The 17,873-nt window shown below is 42.5% G+C and overlaps 1 protein-coding gene across 1 annotated transcript in view; it reads right to left on the bottom strand.

The window, feature by feature from the left end:
- The window catches only part of LOC106098375 (neural-cadherin), a 96,415-nt gene extending 78,890 nt beyond the window's left edge, over positions 1–17,525 (bottom strand). The window contains exon 1 of the mRNA XM_019361878.2: positions 15,683–17,525. Coding sequence (XP_019217423.1) covers positions 15,683–16,682 — 1,000 coding nt within the window. The 5' untranslated portion in view covers positions 16,683–17,525. The remainder of the gene's footprint in view (positions 1–15,682) is intronic.
- Between the last annotated feature and the right edge of the window lie 348 nt (positions 17,526–17,873).

Raw genomic sequence — 17,873 nt, 5'->3', positions numbered from 1 at the left:
ATATGAACTGAAGGATATCATATCTTATGCAGGTATAAATTCCAGCCAATTCACCAAAGGTTTATTGACATACTATGTAGCTGTGCTGCTGCCTGGTGTGGTTAAAAACAACAGTGATTCAAGCAATGAGCAAAACACAGTTGTGCTGTATTTGGAAAATCAGGAAAAAAGAGCTGAAGGTCACTTTAAACGCGCTGCATAGCTTTTTTATGTATATAAAATATTGATCATAGTCCCTTATCCTTGAAGATAAAACCGTTAACAATGCATCAGCAATGCCAGCAATAGTCAGACAGCAGAGAAGTACCACCAACACACATGAAAAAAACAGGACTGCAAATCCTCCTAACATTTCAACAAATGTTAAATACATCATCAAAGCCAACAGAAGCCTGTGCTCCCAGCAAATCAATATTAGCCCCTACAGCATAATGAGGGCAGTAACAGGTTGACTGTTGAATGCAAGATAATTAGGCTTTCAGTTGTTTCTTAAAAGAATATACAGCGTTGCTGTTCACATTTCTTCAGGCAGGTGGCTTCAGTGTTTAAAGAGCCTGGCTGAAAAATGCTTTTTGTGCTTTGTCTAGGCTGTGAAAGAGTCTTCTCTTTGGGTTTTCTCTAACGTTAATGAAGATTGGAAGTTAAAGTCGCCCTCACGGGAGCCATAGACAGCCCATTTATTGCGTGAGAATAAACTGTTAAAGCATATCTCGGCTCATTTCTATAAAGACCTGTCTACTCGCTGAGCCTTTGATGGGCAGAAGAAGAAAACTAAACAACTGGAGCTTCCTGGTGGATATTTGAAAATGAAATTCAAAGTCCAAGTGATTGACAGTGTGTGGGATACCTTGTATTTTCTCAAATCAAATTAAACTGGGGAGGAAAAACTGTACACACTGGTATTAGGTTAGATTTACATAAGCGCTCCATTAGTAGTCAAGTATTGTAACTTCGCAGCTATGTGTTATATAGATAATTAGAGCTGGTTGTGAAGTGTGCTTTCTATTCTCAAATTTGAGATGGAACGATATGGCTGCATTTCAAATAGACACTTGGGGTGGAACTAATATTTACTGAAGCATATGTACAGTACAGTTTACAGTGTTCTCACCCACCCTTCCACTCAGCAGCCCACCACCCTGTGAATAACATGATGCACAGCGGCACATATGCACACCCTGTCATACAGTTCGCAGTCATTTGGAAAATTGACAAGGGGACTTTATCTAAATGACACTGCAAGACAGAATATTCCGGTGCAATCTGGATCTGATATAAATTGTTTGGACTCTCAGTGCCCTGCTTCACACCTTGCTTTGGGCTTTTATTTGGCTGCCTGGAGCAAGGAATATGCAGTGTAGTTTGGTTTGTTTGTTTTTTCTCTTGTACTTGTACTCACCACGCATGCGTGTTTGGGTATAGTTTACACAGGAGTTCATTTGTGTCTTGTTTGTGCATTCATGTGGCGTTTGTGGGCTTTCATGTGTAAGCGTATCTATATCTGTGTGTGTGCATGCATGGTGCTTCATTTTGGCATCTATGGACCATACATGCATGACCAATCAGCTCACACTCACCTGCGGTTAAGTGGAAAGTATAACGTGTTCCAACCAACCCAACTATAAAGAAGAGAAGAGAAGAGAAGAGAAGAGAAGAGAAGAGAAGAGGAAATGCCGGTTGATACCAGACTGCTCTCTTCCATTCCAACCAGAAAGGTGTACGGTTCATAGCAGAGGCTTTCATTTGGTCATTAGTCTCTATCAGCTCCCGTCTGTTAGTGTTAGTATGTGTCAGAGAGCTATCTTTCTCACTCTCCAAGGTTTGATGATGGAGAGGTAATTTCAGCTTTATGGCGGTGTGACTCTAATGATGAGGAAGGCCTAGCTGAGAGCATGCAAAGGCAGTGAGAAATGCTTTCTGTCTTTCCCCACGTGTATATACAAAAACACACATCTGAGCTTTTTATGTGTACATAGCAAGAGTGTACGTGTGGATACAAGCGGGAAAGGTTCCAACTTGTACTGCTGTCCCCATCACTGAATAGGCTTTTAATGGAGAGTAATGAGGAGCACTTTTGTGGCAGATGTGCCCTCCCTGCAACAGCGTTTTACCCCGAGACTGTAAAAACTGACCCGAGTGAGACATCAGCAGGCACCAGTCTCTCCTTGCTTGGTATGTGTTGCAGGAATTTGAATGGGCTGTTCACCAAGTTTGCTTCGTGCACCTCGCTGCAACCAAGCAAGTAAGAGAAAGTATCATTTCAACATAGCACCTAGAGTCACATTAAATGACAAAAGCCCTAGCAGTGTTGGCCAGGCCCAAAATCTGTTACAGGGCCATCTTCTTCACTGGAGTGTGAAATTATTTTAGCTCTTTCCTCATTATAGGATTTTAAAATGCATTATAGTTAGGGCTTTTATGGTGTGCCGCAGCATTAATTCAATTTGCCCCATTCACGCTTTCTTATTATCACTCTCAGTTCAAGCTACAGGGGGAGGAAGCTGCTGAGCAGTGCTCCCCAGCCTTATCTTTAAAGGATATAAACTACACTACCCAGCTCAATCAGAGGCAGCCTGGACTGTTCCATCCATTCATCCATTTTTCCTCTGACTCCCCTCTCCCTCGTTCTGGATGCTTCTTTCTGTGGTGACCTCCATCTTTCGTTCCATCGTCTATCCCTCTCTCCATTTCCTTCTGAGTTGGTGATTGATGGGGGTGGTCCAAGGAGCACTTTCGATATCTTTCCATAGACACACTCCTGTAGGCAAACCAACAAACACACAGCCCGTGCACGAGCTCAGATGCTACACACACGAATACAAACGCAAAACCAGGGCCAGGCAGAAGCAACAGAGGCAGCCGCACAGGTTTAATGGGAAAACAAGCCACAGTGTATGGGTGAGACAGCATTAATCTATCACTGAAACCAGACCTGGACTGTGTTTGTTTAGCACACCATAGAAGGAGGCATTCCGGGAACACCCCATCACTATCTGTTATGTGCAAAAGTACAATAATGTATTGAGCACGGCAAATGTGTTCCTGTGGAAGTACAGCAGATTAGTATGGAGCAGCTGCGTGAAGCAGGACTTGAGCTCTGACAGTGTTCCTCCACTCTTAGCGCTCCACACTTGCATGAATGCACTTCGATTAAACACACACGGACACGTTTTGTCCATGTGTGTTTAGACAGAGATGCACAAAAAACATGCTACACACTATACTAGTCCACATGCATTAAACTGTAACTCAGCATGCGATTGCAGGCGGGCTTACTGGTAATGGGGGAAGAGGAAGAGAGGATAAAGTCCTCATTTAGATATCTAATCCAGTGAGCAGTCTGTCCTGTGTGGACCATCATCTCCCGTCATTAGCAGCAGGCCAGCAAGATTAAAAAAGATCAATGTTTATCACCCACTGTGTGCGAGGAAATCCAAGTCTTAAACCTCCCTATGTCATCACAATTAATCACAATATCTGCTATCACAGCTATGTTAACAACAGAAATGCATGAATATAGTAAATTTATAATCAACCTTAATGCCCCAAATCTGTGATAATGTTCACGCGCTCGCAGTGGATGAGCTCATACTAATATTATTAAAAGTAGTAACACTCCATCAGTCGGATTTAGTGTAAATATAGGGTGATCTTGCACTCAATCCAAATATTAAGACAAGCTGAGTGACTCATTTGTAACTTTGAACGCACAATTATTCACAGGGCGGACTGAACATTTATGGTAAGATCCTCAATTTAGTGTTTGACAAACGCAGCCATTTCTCAGTTAGAGATATCCATCAAAACCAACTTATCGCACATTCACACAATTAATTATTGAAATTACTCGATTAAATGGCAGCTGCAGTGTCAGGGCAGAAAGGGCAGAAGTAATTACAAGTCGATAACTTGTGAAAAATGACATGCAAAACTGTGGACAGAGTCTAGGCAACAGAGTTCTTGCAGAATAAGAAAGTTGAAGGCAAAACTGAAAGGATCCCTTTCCCTGCCATTTTCTTTATTTAATTTTCAACAAAAGCGGTTTTAAGGGCTGCAGGAAACTTAATTCTAATTCTTGATCCTTAATGCGTGGCAGTGGTGCATGCTTCCCTGTTTCCACAGCAAAGCTGGCACTACTTACGACACCGTAACATCCCTATCCCATCCTTCTCAGCACATCATAAGACTGTGGAGACCATATGGTCTGATTAGTCGACAGAATTAAGCCCTACACTGTCGAGGCAGCGAGAAAGATAGATGAGGAGAAAAAAAAAAGCCTTGCACGTTCAGTGGTTCCGCTGAGAACAGACACAAATTCGTAGCTGGAACACACTTAGAGAAAAAAACGCATGCTCCACAAGCACATGCCTGAGCCAAGATTGGAACAGATAAAGCAGAAATGTCCAAGTACAGACAGGAGGAACATAACAGAAGCATACAATAGACAGATCAGGAAACAATCAGAACAAATACTGTCTTTTGTGTGTCACCCACAATCTTAAGATCCTTTGTCTGCATATCATTCTTCATCTCTGCTACTCTCTCAAACACTCATTTTAAACATCCATATAGCAATGTAGCATGTAGCTGCTCTCGACTGCTCCCCCCTCGATGCCCATCAGCCCTGAGAGGCACTACATTATCTCCACATCTAAGACACCTGCTCCTGCAATCAGTTGGACGCTATCTCTCTCTCTCTCTCTGTTTTTCTGCAATGGATTAAATAACCGAACCATGAGATGGACATCATCTTCAAACACATCTTCTAATCTGGGCCTCAATTCCCTAGTCTTCTCCATAGTCTTTTTGATCGCCAGTGAGACGAAAATTTTGCAACCCTTTTTCTTCACTCTACCATCTCATTTTGGATGGCACTGATTTTCATCTTTTTAACAAAAGGATGTGAAAATTGGTGCCCTGCAATTACTACAATTTCTGCAATTTGCACGCTTTGCTCCAAAGCAAAGTTCACGGCATGTCAAAACATCTCACTAGGAAACTTGGCCAGCCATGTGATCTTTTGCACAGCATTAAGAAATCTCCTTGTTCACAGTTCACCCGGCAGAGATTTCAAAGTTGTCCATGTCCTGTGTGTTTTTCAGTGCCTTCTTGAGCCACCGAATGCAGGGCTGCAACCATTGTTATGCTCAGTTAATTGGACCTTTGGGTACAAAAGGTTGAAAAATTCAAGACCAAATAGATAAATAAGCACGAGCATTGAATTCCCACGACATATCCCAGCGCTAGCTCCAATTTTCCCTTGCTCATTCTAGCCTATAGACAGGCTTGTCTGAAAGGCTGATTCATTAGAGTGCTTCAGGACAGTTCTATCAGCCCTTCGACTCAATCACACACCTACCTCTCTGTGAGTTTGTAAACTATCAGCAACAGTCTGTCACAGCCTGTTCAGCGACATATAAATTGTTGTTTAAAGTGATGTTTTGTGACTGTGAGCAAAACTGCTCCTAGTTAATCAATACCACAAAATCAATTTAGCTCTCTGGGGAAATGTCACAGAGAGACTACCCAGCATGCAAAGGTGGGGCAAAAACAAAAGTTTTAGATGGATGGAGGAAGTGACAGATGAGGCAGCGAGCCAATGAGCTAAAGCATAACCGGTTCATTACAAATCATTCCGCATTTAGGGAAACAAGGCAAACACAATAGCAGATGATTAAATTATGTCAACAAAACCCCCAAACTCACACCTTTGTTTCCCGCTAAGCTGGTGTCAGAGCATCATGGATTAGATTTATTAAAACAAAAGCTTCTCCATTGGTGATAAGCTTCTTGTTCAATGTGTGAGCTGTGCTCATTTATCACACAGGTAGACATCGGGCTGCACAGAGGAATACTGAGAATCTGTGCTATTGGAGGTCAGCGAGACATTTACCTGACAGCGCCTGCCTCTGTGCAATGTCTTGAGCTGACAATGTCTGTGGTAATGGGCATCAATAATGCAGACCCTTGGCCGAATAAAAACTCCCCGTCGCCATGACTATCCTCACAGCCCTGTGAGACAGCACATATGCTTGCGCTCATCTCCTGCTGCACCACACACAACTTGTGTGATATACAGTATGAGTGTGGGCTGAATGCCTACGTTTCTGTAATTCCAAGATAGCCCACAGAATAACAGAAATAGTCCACATTTCTTGAGCTTTAATTATTTTTGGGGCTGACATTGAGTAAACGTCTTAACTTCCTTCCTTGACAGCTTGTTCTGGTACACGGGGTTTACCAGTCTGACCCCAGATCAGAGCAATGTGTGATCTTAAACATTAGTTAAAGGCCAGACGTGACAAAATCACATTAAACGCCAATTTCACAACTAAAAACTGCAGTTCTTGAAATGGTCACTTGGGGGCTGGTTCCAAGAACGATTCAATCCACATACAGTCCCATTTTAAATATGTTAGCAAGCTGATACAAAAATAATTATTTCAGTCTCCAAAGATAATTTTCTCTTAGTGAGACATTCATCCCAATTGTAAAGACAGTTATGCAGTCACCTCCACCCCAGCTGAACACTGACATTTTAAAGGAGCCAACAAAGGCAGAGTGGCTAAAGCTAAAGCTATCCAGAGCTCAGAGCCAACCACAAGACAGCAGCCTCAGTGTGAGTCTCAGGTATGAGCAGTGAAAAGATCAAAGCAATTACGAGGAAAATTATGGAGACGAGTGAAAAAGAGAAAAGGGCGGATGTCTTGTTATCTGGTGAAGTTCTAAACATACTAGGAGATGATGTAAGTAACTGACATTTGGTTTGTTATATAAATCTGTTGCACCTACTTTTGTTTGGTAAGGTAAAAAATGTCAAGGTGAGTGTACAGCAACTCATTCTTAGTTATTTATTTGTAACAGCGCTCTTTCTTATAGCTGAGTACTTTATTTTCAGTTGTTTCAGTCAGAGATCTACTTTACTGAGATCTGGGGGAAATAGTAAAGTTTTTACTATTTCTTTCATTGTGAAAAGAATATTTTGTGTTGATTTTTCTTTGTATATGCTGCAAATTACAGCGCTTAAGAAAATAAACTCTAAACTGGCAAACACTCTTTATCGACAGGCCAAAACAACTGGACAAGAAAATTGCAATCACTGCATCTCTAATAATTATAACCCTGTGATGCTTCTGCCTTGTGACAGTGACTCTGACTGAGCAAGTGATTAGGAAAATGTGTGGACGGATTAAAAAAAGAAAATTTTAAATAAAAATAATAATAACTAGAATTCGCAACTCCAGGCGAAAGTGTTGGGATACTTGCTACTTGCAGACTCGGACTGTGGCTTGCTGTCGATGGGAGCAAAAAGTTGTCAATAAACAGCTTGTTTATGAAAACAGGTGTGCCTAATAAAGAGGCAGACATTCTGAAATTGAATTGTATTTCTGTTAATCATATTGTACGTTCATCAAGAGAAAGACAAAGAGAGCATGGTGAAAAAAGTGTGCCAAGCTGTAGTCGAACTCACAACCTTCAGCTTCCAAAAGGTTAAAGAACACGTATTAACCCACTAACTCAAACAGCAACACAACAAAGCTCAAAGCTTGCATGTCCCACATGAGTTAGTGTGTCACAGCAGGCTCCAGCCACACTATGGTGAGACACAGGTCAAACAGTCCACCGACGATATTCAAATCAGTGTGGCGTGACACGAGAAAAGTAGCCCTTTTCTCTCGGTATAATGAAACAGCTTGTTGCTGTACAGTGAACATAAGTGTACCTAACAAAGTGGCACAGTGTCCTTTTATAGTAGTATCATTCCATACAGCTCTGCTTGATCATGAAGAGTGCCCCATGGTGTACTTGAACTCAGAACCTTGAGAATACAAAGGAGGAAGAAGTGAGCAGTAATACTACTACGCTACCGAAGCAGCGGCAGGCGCGGCCAGTCTCTCCATTCAAAGTCAATGTCACTCACAGAAAAAGTGGAATACTTCAGAAACTGTACAAAACTTTAAAAATCTGAATAGAAGCAGCGGACGAACGAGCCGGTCATTCTGAGGTATGAACAGCGTCTCTACGACAAACGGTGTGAGACTAGTTACCAGAGGAATAATATTAATACTACTAATAATAAAAAATTCAGTCATTTGCTTCCGCTTATCCTTTTTCAGGGTTGTGTGTGGAGCCCATCCCAGCTGTCTTTGGGCGAAAGGCGGGTACACCCTGGACAGGTCGCCAGTGTATCACAGGGCTTACACATAGACAGAGACAGCCATTCGCACTCACATTCACAACTATGGGCAATTTAGAGTTTCTAATTAACCTATCCCCACTAAGTGCATGTCTTTGGACTGTGGGAGGAAGCCAGAGTACCCAGGAAGAACCCACGCAAACACAGAACATGCAAACTCCACACAGAAAGACCCTGGCCTGATGGTGGAATTGAACTCAGGACCTTCTTGCTATGAGGCAACAGTGGTGACCACCGTGCTGCCCCAAAAAAGGAATTCACAGACCAGTAAGTGATCTCACTGTGGCAGTCAATAATTGTCAAGATTCAAAGCTAGTTACAGCTAGTTCTGAGCTAGTTACATTTACTCAAGGGGAAACGCTGTTCCAAGACAAAACCTGCGATTTCAGCAATGCCCAATTTAAAAAAGACAAATATAAATCCTGAACATTTCAGTCAGTAATAGCACAGCAAAAAATGGTAATTGTGGCTAAAGAAGGGCACTGACTGACTGTTTATATGGAAAAAATGTGGTGCATATTATTTATTAATATTATTAATGTTTATAAATAATATTTATTAAGTCTTATACCGTTTACTCCTTTAAGTACCTCTTTCTAATATTCAGTGTTGTAGGAGAAAATTGTGGATGCAGCCATTTTTAAGTATTTTTTTCCATTTGTTTTTCATTTGAGAGAAAATCCATTGAAACTTGAACGTTATGTCAGCAGATACTTGAGTAGGAGCCATACCATTTGGCCACAGATCCCATCAGCAGAGAGTAACTGGTTTCATTTGTAGTTGTCACGCTGGTTGCTTTGAGTTCTCTCCAACAAGAGTCAGTGTTACTATATTAATCATGACAGTTATGTTCCCCTCACTTTAAACAAAGCAGCTTAGGTGACCCAAACCAAATCACTGGTTTTCAAACAATCCTTAACAGAAAACCGCATTAAAAACAAATAATGAATACATTGGATAGAGGATCTTGTTTTTCTGTATCGAAAATCTCTGACAACCCCGCAAAAAGATTTTATCCAAAAGAAAACTCTAACAAACTAACTGGCAGGAGAAAAGAAAGGCATGTTTTGTCCTGCATGTTGGTGCTTATATAACAATTAGGCGAACGTGCCGACTGACAGAATTGTTTTAACCAGTTTTATTAGTTAGAAAAATTCACCATGAGAGCATTTTTTAAAATAAAATCATTAGAACCAACTAGAAAAGGCATAGATTTCCATTCCTCCAAGCTTCCATCCTGAGCCAGGAAAAACACTGTGCTCCTGTGATGCTTGTATTGGATGCACCAGTCGTTTTACTGTTTCATATGGAGGGCTTTGTGTAGAACTTTTCTGCCCTCATCCTACCCACTGTAAAAATGATCCCACTTAGTCCCACATATAATTTTCTGTTAAAGATAGCACTGCTATAGGATCAGCAGTAGGATCAGTATCTGCAGATAACCAGCTTAAGGTGTAGAACTTTGTTCTGAGAGAGAAAAAGTTCAACCGAACATCTTTGCTTTCTCTCTTCATGCCATTCCAAAGGGCAGGTCATACTTTTGTCCTCATCTTCCTTCCATTTGCCCCCAACAATCTTCAGACAAATACGAGCACACGTTGCCCTTTTCGCAGCTGCACAGCGCTATATTTTTTTCCCACCCCCCTGTGCCCTGTAGCCATCCATTCGGCACTACAGACTAGAGTACATGCACACCTCATTCCCCTACTGCCACCCCAACAGTTTCTCACTTCTGCCCTCTAACCATCTGACAATTATTTTTCACCAAGCTGACCTCTCATCAGCAGTATACAACTCCCTGTCTCTCATCTGGCTGCCCTCTACTTATTTTCAGTGAAGCTTAAAGGGGTGCGGAAAGCAACAATCTCACACATTGGCATGTATTTACACACTTCTTCCATCTTTTTCTGCCTCCATGCTTCTCTGTTTCTTTTTTATTTCCTGTTCGGTTTTCACACCTTTGCCTCACTTAACTTTCGTGATCTTAAAGCCACGCGGTGTAACCATGCCCTCAGCATTTAAGTTTGTCCTGACCTTTCTGTGTCCCTGAAAGCAATGTCTTGTATCCACATTAAATATCTCTTCAAGATGTGCACTAGAGCTCCTTTCCTTCTTCTCTCTGCTCTTGTTCTTACTACTTAATCCCATCTTTTTAAAAAAGTGGCACCCACACCCTCTTCCTTTCTGGTGTCAGATACATGAGAGGACTGTAGAGAAGAGAGGACGGCGGGGATGTTGCTTAGACACATACATTTGATATCTGAGAGACCACAGAGCAGAAATATAATGCTGCAGGCATGTTATGGCTCCAAAGCATTTGTCAGAAGCAATGAATCTGAGAATCTTTGCCATGGGGAATCTGGATACCGAAAAGCCAATTGCAAGATTTAACATGAAACAGACTGGTACACAAACAAATTTACAGAATCAGATGTGTAGATGAAAAATAATCCCCGTCTATACGCACATGCAACCATATGCACATGCTCATGATCGCCTTGAAAATCAAGCATAATCACTAGAGGCAATATTTTTAACGAAATTTAATAAATGCAGACAGCTTTTTGTGAAATTGTTTTCTACTTACACAAACAGCCCCTCAGTCACAAATTACAAACAAAAATGAGATCTCTTCTCAATTCATTTCACATCACAAGGGGAATATGCAAATATAGCTGGGGGGTGGGGGCAAGTAGGAAAAGGGGAAATTGGATTAAAGACAGCATGAGGCAAGATGCTGACTATGAGACTGAGACAGGAAGAAAGACGAGGGTGGAGGAGAGAAAAAGAAAGAGTGCAGGAGACAGTTCTCTTGCAAAACGGGCTGAGAAGAGGTGATTACCACAAACTGAATGCCACCCTTCCCACAGATACCCAAAGGAGCGGGAGAAACCACTTCAATATTCCCCATTCCAACTCACAAAGGAATGCACCACTTGCTCGATACTCCTCCTAACCCGTCAAATACCATTAACAGATTCCCACTCAGGTGCAAAGAAAGGGATTCTTCGGATGGGACAACCAAAAGAAAAAATTCTCCACCGCAAATCTAAAGTGACGTCCTCTGTGGGCCAGCAAAAATCCTTTACAAGTGAAGCTGTAGAGGTCCCTCACTCCCTCTTCACAAAACAACACCACATAACCATTTTCTGTGAGTCATGAGTCATGGCCTACTTCCATTGCTTTTACTTTTTTTCTTATGCTGCTGGTTTGATACATAGAGGCTATGTCAGAAAAATATCATTGTTTTCTCTGGGGATTTCTGCTCTACTGAATATAGTTTAGAAGGTAAATATTTCTCCAACATTAGCAGGGGATCTAGTCAAGGAGAAAGCAAGGATGCTTTGATTGGCCCCCGAGAAAGAACAAACTTCTTAAATAAACACAGCGATGCTACTGTGTGCTAAATGTGATGCAACACAGCTGAAGGACTAGTGTCAAAGCTTGTCCTGAAATCCTGACTGCGTGCCTTCAGTAAGGCCCGAATTTGATCCTATTTTGATCTATGTGCATACACTCTCCATACATAACGCTGATGATGAGATGCACAAAATGCTTTGCTTGCAGAGTTAAATAAAGTTTGGAGCAAAGTATAATTAAATGAGAAGAGATTATGCAAAAAAATGTTTTCTGATTGTTTACTTTTACAAAACAGAAAGTAATTCCTAACTTTGCGTGTGCAATTAAAAAAGTAAGTGGTGTAATGAACCACGGCGCTACGATGGTGGTACGTAATACGAGGACATTTCTTCAGAAATCAGCAAGAGTAATGAACAAGTCCCAACTTGTTAAAAATGGAAGCAGTCAGACACGACAGTATGTTGGATGATTACATTAACTTTTGTTGCAGAAAATACCAATCACAGCGATGACTAATTATATGAGATGGGATCACAGCACTACATATCAGTAGGGTAATTTCAATCGAGTTCATGAGACTCAACAACATTCCAGTTATGATCAATGGCTTTCCACCCGAAAAGATGTTGGTACTTTGTTAAGGTGGCACAATGTGCCGTACTGTGTGGCAAAGCCAGAACAACAAAGCTATGTAGATTTGCTGCTGGTGTGAGAAAGAAAGAGCAGTGAATGATTTACCTTACAGTAACTCGTGCATATAAATGAACAGATAAACAAGTAAGTATATCAGTTAAACCTTAGCACTTCCCTGGGTTTCCTGGAGTTGAGATCATGAGTATCTGTAATTGACTCTGATTAATTGTCATCTGCACTACAAGTTATTAGACTTCAAAAAAACTGACAAAAAACCCTGTCATCATATTCTTGAATGACAAACAGCAGCTCTGAATTATATCCTGAAGTTAAAAAAAAAGTACACGATAATCTCAAATTAAAACAACATTAATCCAAGTAAAACATTTTCCCATCACTGCAAAAACTCAAGCAGAATGCTTAGTGTTCAAACATTTCATGTCGTAGACTCATGGATGGAGCAAAGGCTGAGTTTTTGGTAAGCGTATGCTCTTCTGGGTAAATATGTACGTGAGGATGGACCCCTGCTGAGAGTAATCAAGAAACACTGTTCCCCTAATCTGCAGTGTGCCAGAATAATTTATCCGAGATGCATTTTCATTATCATTTCATAAAATGAAAAGGATCTCCATCCAGAGGAGCGCTATAGTCCAGGTTAAAAAACAAACAAACAAATGAATCACTGCAAGTATGCCTTACAACACATAGACTATCATGCGATCTGTGTACTGGTCATACATAGAGTACACAGAGTTTTTGCTTGCTCTTTGAAAATGCTATGAAGGAAGAACAATTACAAAAACCCGGGAGATTTCTTTGCTTTGACATCTGGGAAGGTGGAACTGTTACTGAAGGTAATACACAAGTATAAGGCGGTCATGCTGGTGTAAGAACACAGATAGGGTGTTGTTCCAAAGAAAATGCAGTGACGTAGATCAGTACCGAAAAATCCTCCATTGGCAAAGGAAAGCCGTGACATTGAGAAAGGAATACCTGCACAAGAAGGATGAAATCACAAAAGGTATCTGAGCCTAGCTTTAATGTTCTGGTTTATTTTTTATGACTGATAAGACCCAGTCAGGAAGCAATAGGTGTCAATATTTCCAGTAGTCTGTGTCTGCCCACCCAGACTAAAACAAAATCCCAGCAGCATTTTACACATTTTACAACAAAAAGGCCGCGGTATTGATGTAACCAGAGTGTCAAACTAGACTTTTTATCTCCTTTTTCAACAGCACTAATAACAGCTCTTCTGATGACTCTAATCATAAGGCAGTACCCACAGCAAATCCATTAACATAAGAAAGCCTTACACCAGTGTGATTAGCATTTCATGGCCACATTAACTAGTTAATGGACACATTCACTACACTTTTAGAAAATCTGCATTCCCCAGCTAATTATAGTGAGTACTTATTGTCCCACATGGACTTTAACCTGTGTGTTCTTGGAATCATCCACCAAAGCGTGCATTAAGCTTTAAAAACAGTAAATAAATCACACATTTAATCTGCGAGCAATGGCTTATGGTAGCAATGGGAATAGAGGTAGTGGTTAAGAAAACAAGACGGCAACATCAGTAGTGTTGTTCAAAAGGAACAGAGACTTGATTTTTTCATGAGTACTGTTACAGCCATATACGGGAACTGAGGCCACGCACAAACTTACAGCAAGAGAGTGGAATCCCACATTGTTGCAGCAGCAATGAGCAACCTGCATCATAACAAAAGTAATGCAGAACTTTATCTTTGTACAGTTTCTTAAAATGCATTTTCAAGCTCTAGGATTTATGTCCATGGCCTTGTTTTTCCCATGCTGTTGATTATTTTTCCACATCACGGACATTTTCTTTCTTTTTTTTAAGGTGAGCGTTAAATGTTCCTTCCCGGAATGCTGTTTGATCTGTTTATTAGACTGCTGTCTGACAGCTTTCTATTTGACATTCAGCAGGTGACCATCAGCACCACGGATGGCTCAGTGCCACAGAGAGTTCAATAAGTAAAATAACTCAAGATGACACAACGCATGGGGCCTCATTAAAAATGTTGTTTTTGTACCTGAGGTCAATCTTCATGTGACTATCCAGCCTCATGATTGCACACAAATATATACAAAGTGAGAAACACAATTTAGAAAACATCTCACTCCTCCTTTCTCTAATGTCTCCAAGAGCTCTCTCCTTTAACTTTGAGACACAGCACTAATTTGCTGCAGTACCAAAGCAGATCCTAATGCAAAACCACACAGGAGATTAGGTGAAACCTCTAAAAATAAAAAATGGACTCATTCTATCAGAGATATGTGTATGCAAGGATTGGGAGTGAGACGAGCAGAAGAAAGGCCTGTCCTCCCAGACTGCCGTCAGGATTTTGTCTGGCAAGCTGTAGTCACAGGATAAAGGACATGCCATGCCTTTGATCAGGAGAGGAGAGTTTTGCAGGTGAGAGAGGTAAAATGGAGGAAGATCTGAATATCTGTCAGACTAGAGCGGCTGAATTCTGTTACGCATCAGGTTTCTGACTGTTTTTGCTTGTTCTGGGGGAATAAAAGAAAAAAAAAAACTGCAGACACCCTTTACAAGAATGTGTCCCAATCAGCCATGCAATTACCATCTAGAACATGCTGTGCAATGAAGCAGCAGCAGGCAATTCAAATGAAAACAGTGCAAACTGTTTCCTGCTCACTGTGCAGCTCAATTACAAAGCAAATCAATTTGATCCCCTTATTTTATTTTATCTTTTTTTACTTGTTTCTAAGCTCGACGGTAAACTTTTGGAGCAGCAAAACAGAACTCAAATATCTGATGCACACACGACTTTCACCTTCCCTCCAATATTTGAAAGGTTTCCTGACTGTGGCAGAGCTACTTCAAATCCCTGGGACTAGAAAGTGAATGAGAGGAGGATTAGAGGGGTAATGTGAGTAGATGAGAGAGGGAGGGTCGCTGTGATTTGCCACTCTGCAAGGATTAGCTCGGAAAACATCTTCACAGTCACAAACTATGTCAATCAAGGATGTGATTCAGTCAGTTAAAAAAAATAAAATGAAATAAATCTTTAACCTAAAAAAAATACTCTTCTTCTCATTGCCACAAGTGTGCCCCATATCGCTCAACATTATTTAAATATCTTATCCATATCAAAATAACTGGAAGAGCCGTCTAACAATGTCTCCACTGTGTCACTAATATGGAATATGGAAGTATAGATGCTATTGTGGCACACCTGTGGAATAAGCCTATAGGCTGCAGCTACACCTATTGCCCTGAATGAATGCACTCCAGATGTCAGGCCTATTCAGGGGGCTCCTCTGATTAGGGGTGAGCGGGTCCAGATGGCGGCACAGTTTTGCCATGTGCTTGTAATGTGCAAGCATTCCGTTTAAATAGGACATCATCACCACAATGGAAATAATTACAGTCAAGAGAAAGGGGGGTGGGGGAGAAACATGGCCTAAGTTTAGTGCCGATTAACAGAAGAATAATTAACGCACCTCTTTTATCTTGAATCTTTACAGTGAGCTCCACGAACGGCTCTGCCTCCCTATCCAGCCTCCTCGTTATTGTGATATCTCCGGTGTCGCGGCCCACGCTGACCGGAGAGCTCTCTGACTCCGGGTAAATCAACTCGTAGCTGGCTGATTGAAATCTGGTGGGACTCAGGCTCGTTATGACCGAGCCGATGCTGGCGTCTTCAGACACGTTAAGAGAAACCACGGTGCCAGGGTCAAGTAATGCCCTCGGCGAGCGCCCTGCCCTCGCTGACCCCGCTAATTCAGCAGGACGCGTCGCCCACCGCTGTGGAGCGACAGTAACCAACACTGCTTTACTGGTCAGAGGGGGCCATCCGTGGTCTCTGGCATAAACGCAGAATTTGACTTTAGAAGGGAGCCCCAGGATTGAGTCGACCAGTAAAACTTCGCCTGTTTTCGGGACAACATAGAAACTGCCATTTTGGGGGACAGAGATATACGTCAACTCTGCGTTTTTTCCGCTGTCTGCGTCGACAGCCTCCAGCCTGTAAACTACACTACGGAGGGCAGTGGTGTCATGTAAACTTATGTGAATGTTGTCTGCACTGCGAAAAGTCGGTTCGTGATCGTTGGTATCCAAAACGTCCACTTTTACCGACGCAACATCGAAGACGATAGACCCAGGTGCGCAGGTCTGGCAGCACAGACCTAAGCTCAGCAGGTATTCTGAGCGAGTCTCTCTGTCTAAAACCCTGGAAGTTCTGAGCAATACATTTCCCCGCTTGTGGTGGGCGAAGGCTCGGAAAGCTTCACTGCCGTTTCCATACAGTTTGAAGTGCATTCCGGAGACCGGGCACCATTTTTGCGCGGTGATGCGCCTCACCGGAATAATCAGTCCGTTTACTTTAGAACACGGCGGTGAGTTCTCAAAAACATGCCCGTGGAAGAAAGGCAGTCGCTCCTGTGCTTCATATCCAGCAGCTGGCGTCAGAAGGCAGCATAACAAAACACCCCAAATCATGTTGGTGGCAAGTTATGTACCCCCGAGCGTCTCAGAGGGGTTGGTAGGAAACCCTTAAAAAAGAAAGGAAACACACTTGTGAAACATTTCCTTCATAGCCATCCACGGTGCGGTCCTTCCAGGAGAGCCCTCTGAACTTTAAGCTGTTTCATCCTGGGAGATCCGCCTTTCGGCTCCATGTAACACGGCAGCGAGCAGGAAGCCCACAGCGCTGCAGGCAGTTTATTGTGTTCGCACCCAGCGTTCAGCACTAGAGCACCGGACAGCGCCAAGCGCGGGGGCGTGGCGGCGCACGGGGACGGAGCTCCTCGGTGCACCCCACCCTGTGTGATGGTCAGGAGGGTCTCTGCCTCAAACCTCTGCACGGCGGCTCAGCGTGAGCACGCGCAGCCGTCCGAGTGGTATGCCACATAAATCCGCTCTCTCGACTGAGGGATAATCACTCGTGCTTCCTGTCCAGAGAAAGTCGAGAGAAAGCAGATCCACCATTTCCCTAGACGCTCTACCCGGAATAAATAAACAGCGGTCTTCAAACACGGCAGTTAGAGGTGCCTTGCTCGAGAACACTGGCGCACAAGTTGCGAGGAATTATCCATGCAGCACTCCCATGTGTTCAGTCCGTTCACAAGTCTTCTCTGAACTTTAGGTTACTCTTCCTATCAGGCATTACATTTCTGAGCTGCTCGCACTCATGGCGCAGAGACAAAATAAACTGAAAAGGCACCAATATGAATGCAAATCCGAGGATCTGGGTTGTTAAACTGTGTAAACATGACTGCTTTAAGACGGGCTATGCTGAGTAGCGTCTTTGCCTCTAGCGTTATGGCGTTATGCACACCAGAGTTCAAATTAAGACTGTCACCCTGATTGCTCTTCCTTTCCCTCCCCACTCTGCTGGTGTGCCACGCACCCACATCGCTCTAAACCTAATCTGTAGGGGTCTACTGCTAATTCCCACAACTCCCCTCACCTCTCTGTAAGTGGCGAGTCAGAGGAGTAAACACTGTATGGACCGGAGAGCTTTGAGTTGTCGGAAAGATAAGGAAATAATGGGCTAGAGAGCACGCTCTGTTGAGCTTGTCTCCCATGTCATGTCAGCCTTTTACCTTGAAATGCACGCAGATCAATATTCATATGCCTTGGGGGGTGTGATGTTACGCTGGGTATGTAATTCAATGCCATGCATTGCTT

The sequence above is a fragment of the Oreochromis niloticus genome, linkage group LG7 (assembly GCF_001858045.2).
Source record: "Oreochromis niloticus isolate F11D_XX linkage group LG7, O_niloticus_UMD_NMBU, whole genome shotgun sequence".
Lineage (NCBI taxonomy): Eukaryota > Metazoa > Chordata > Actinopteri > Cichliformes > Cichlidae > Oreochromis > Oreochromis niloticus.
The sequence above is the reverse complement of the archived record's forward strand: the minus strand, read 5'-3'. Positions and strand labels throughout refer to the sequence as shown.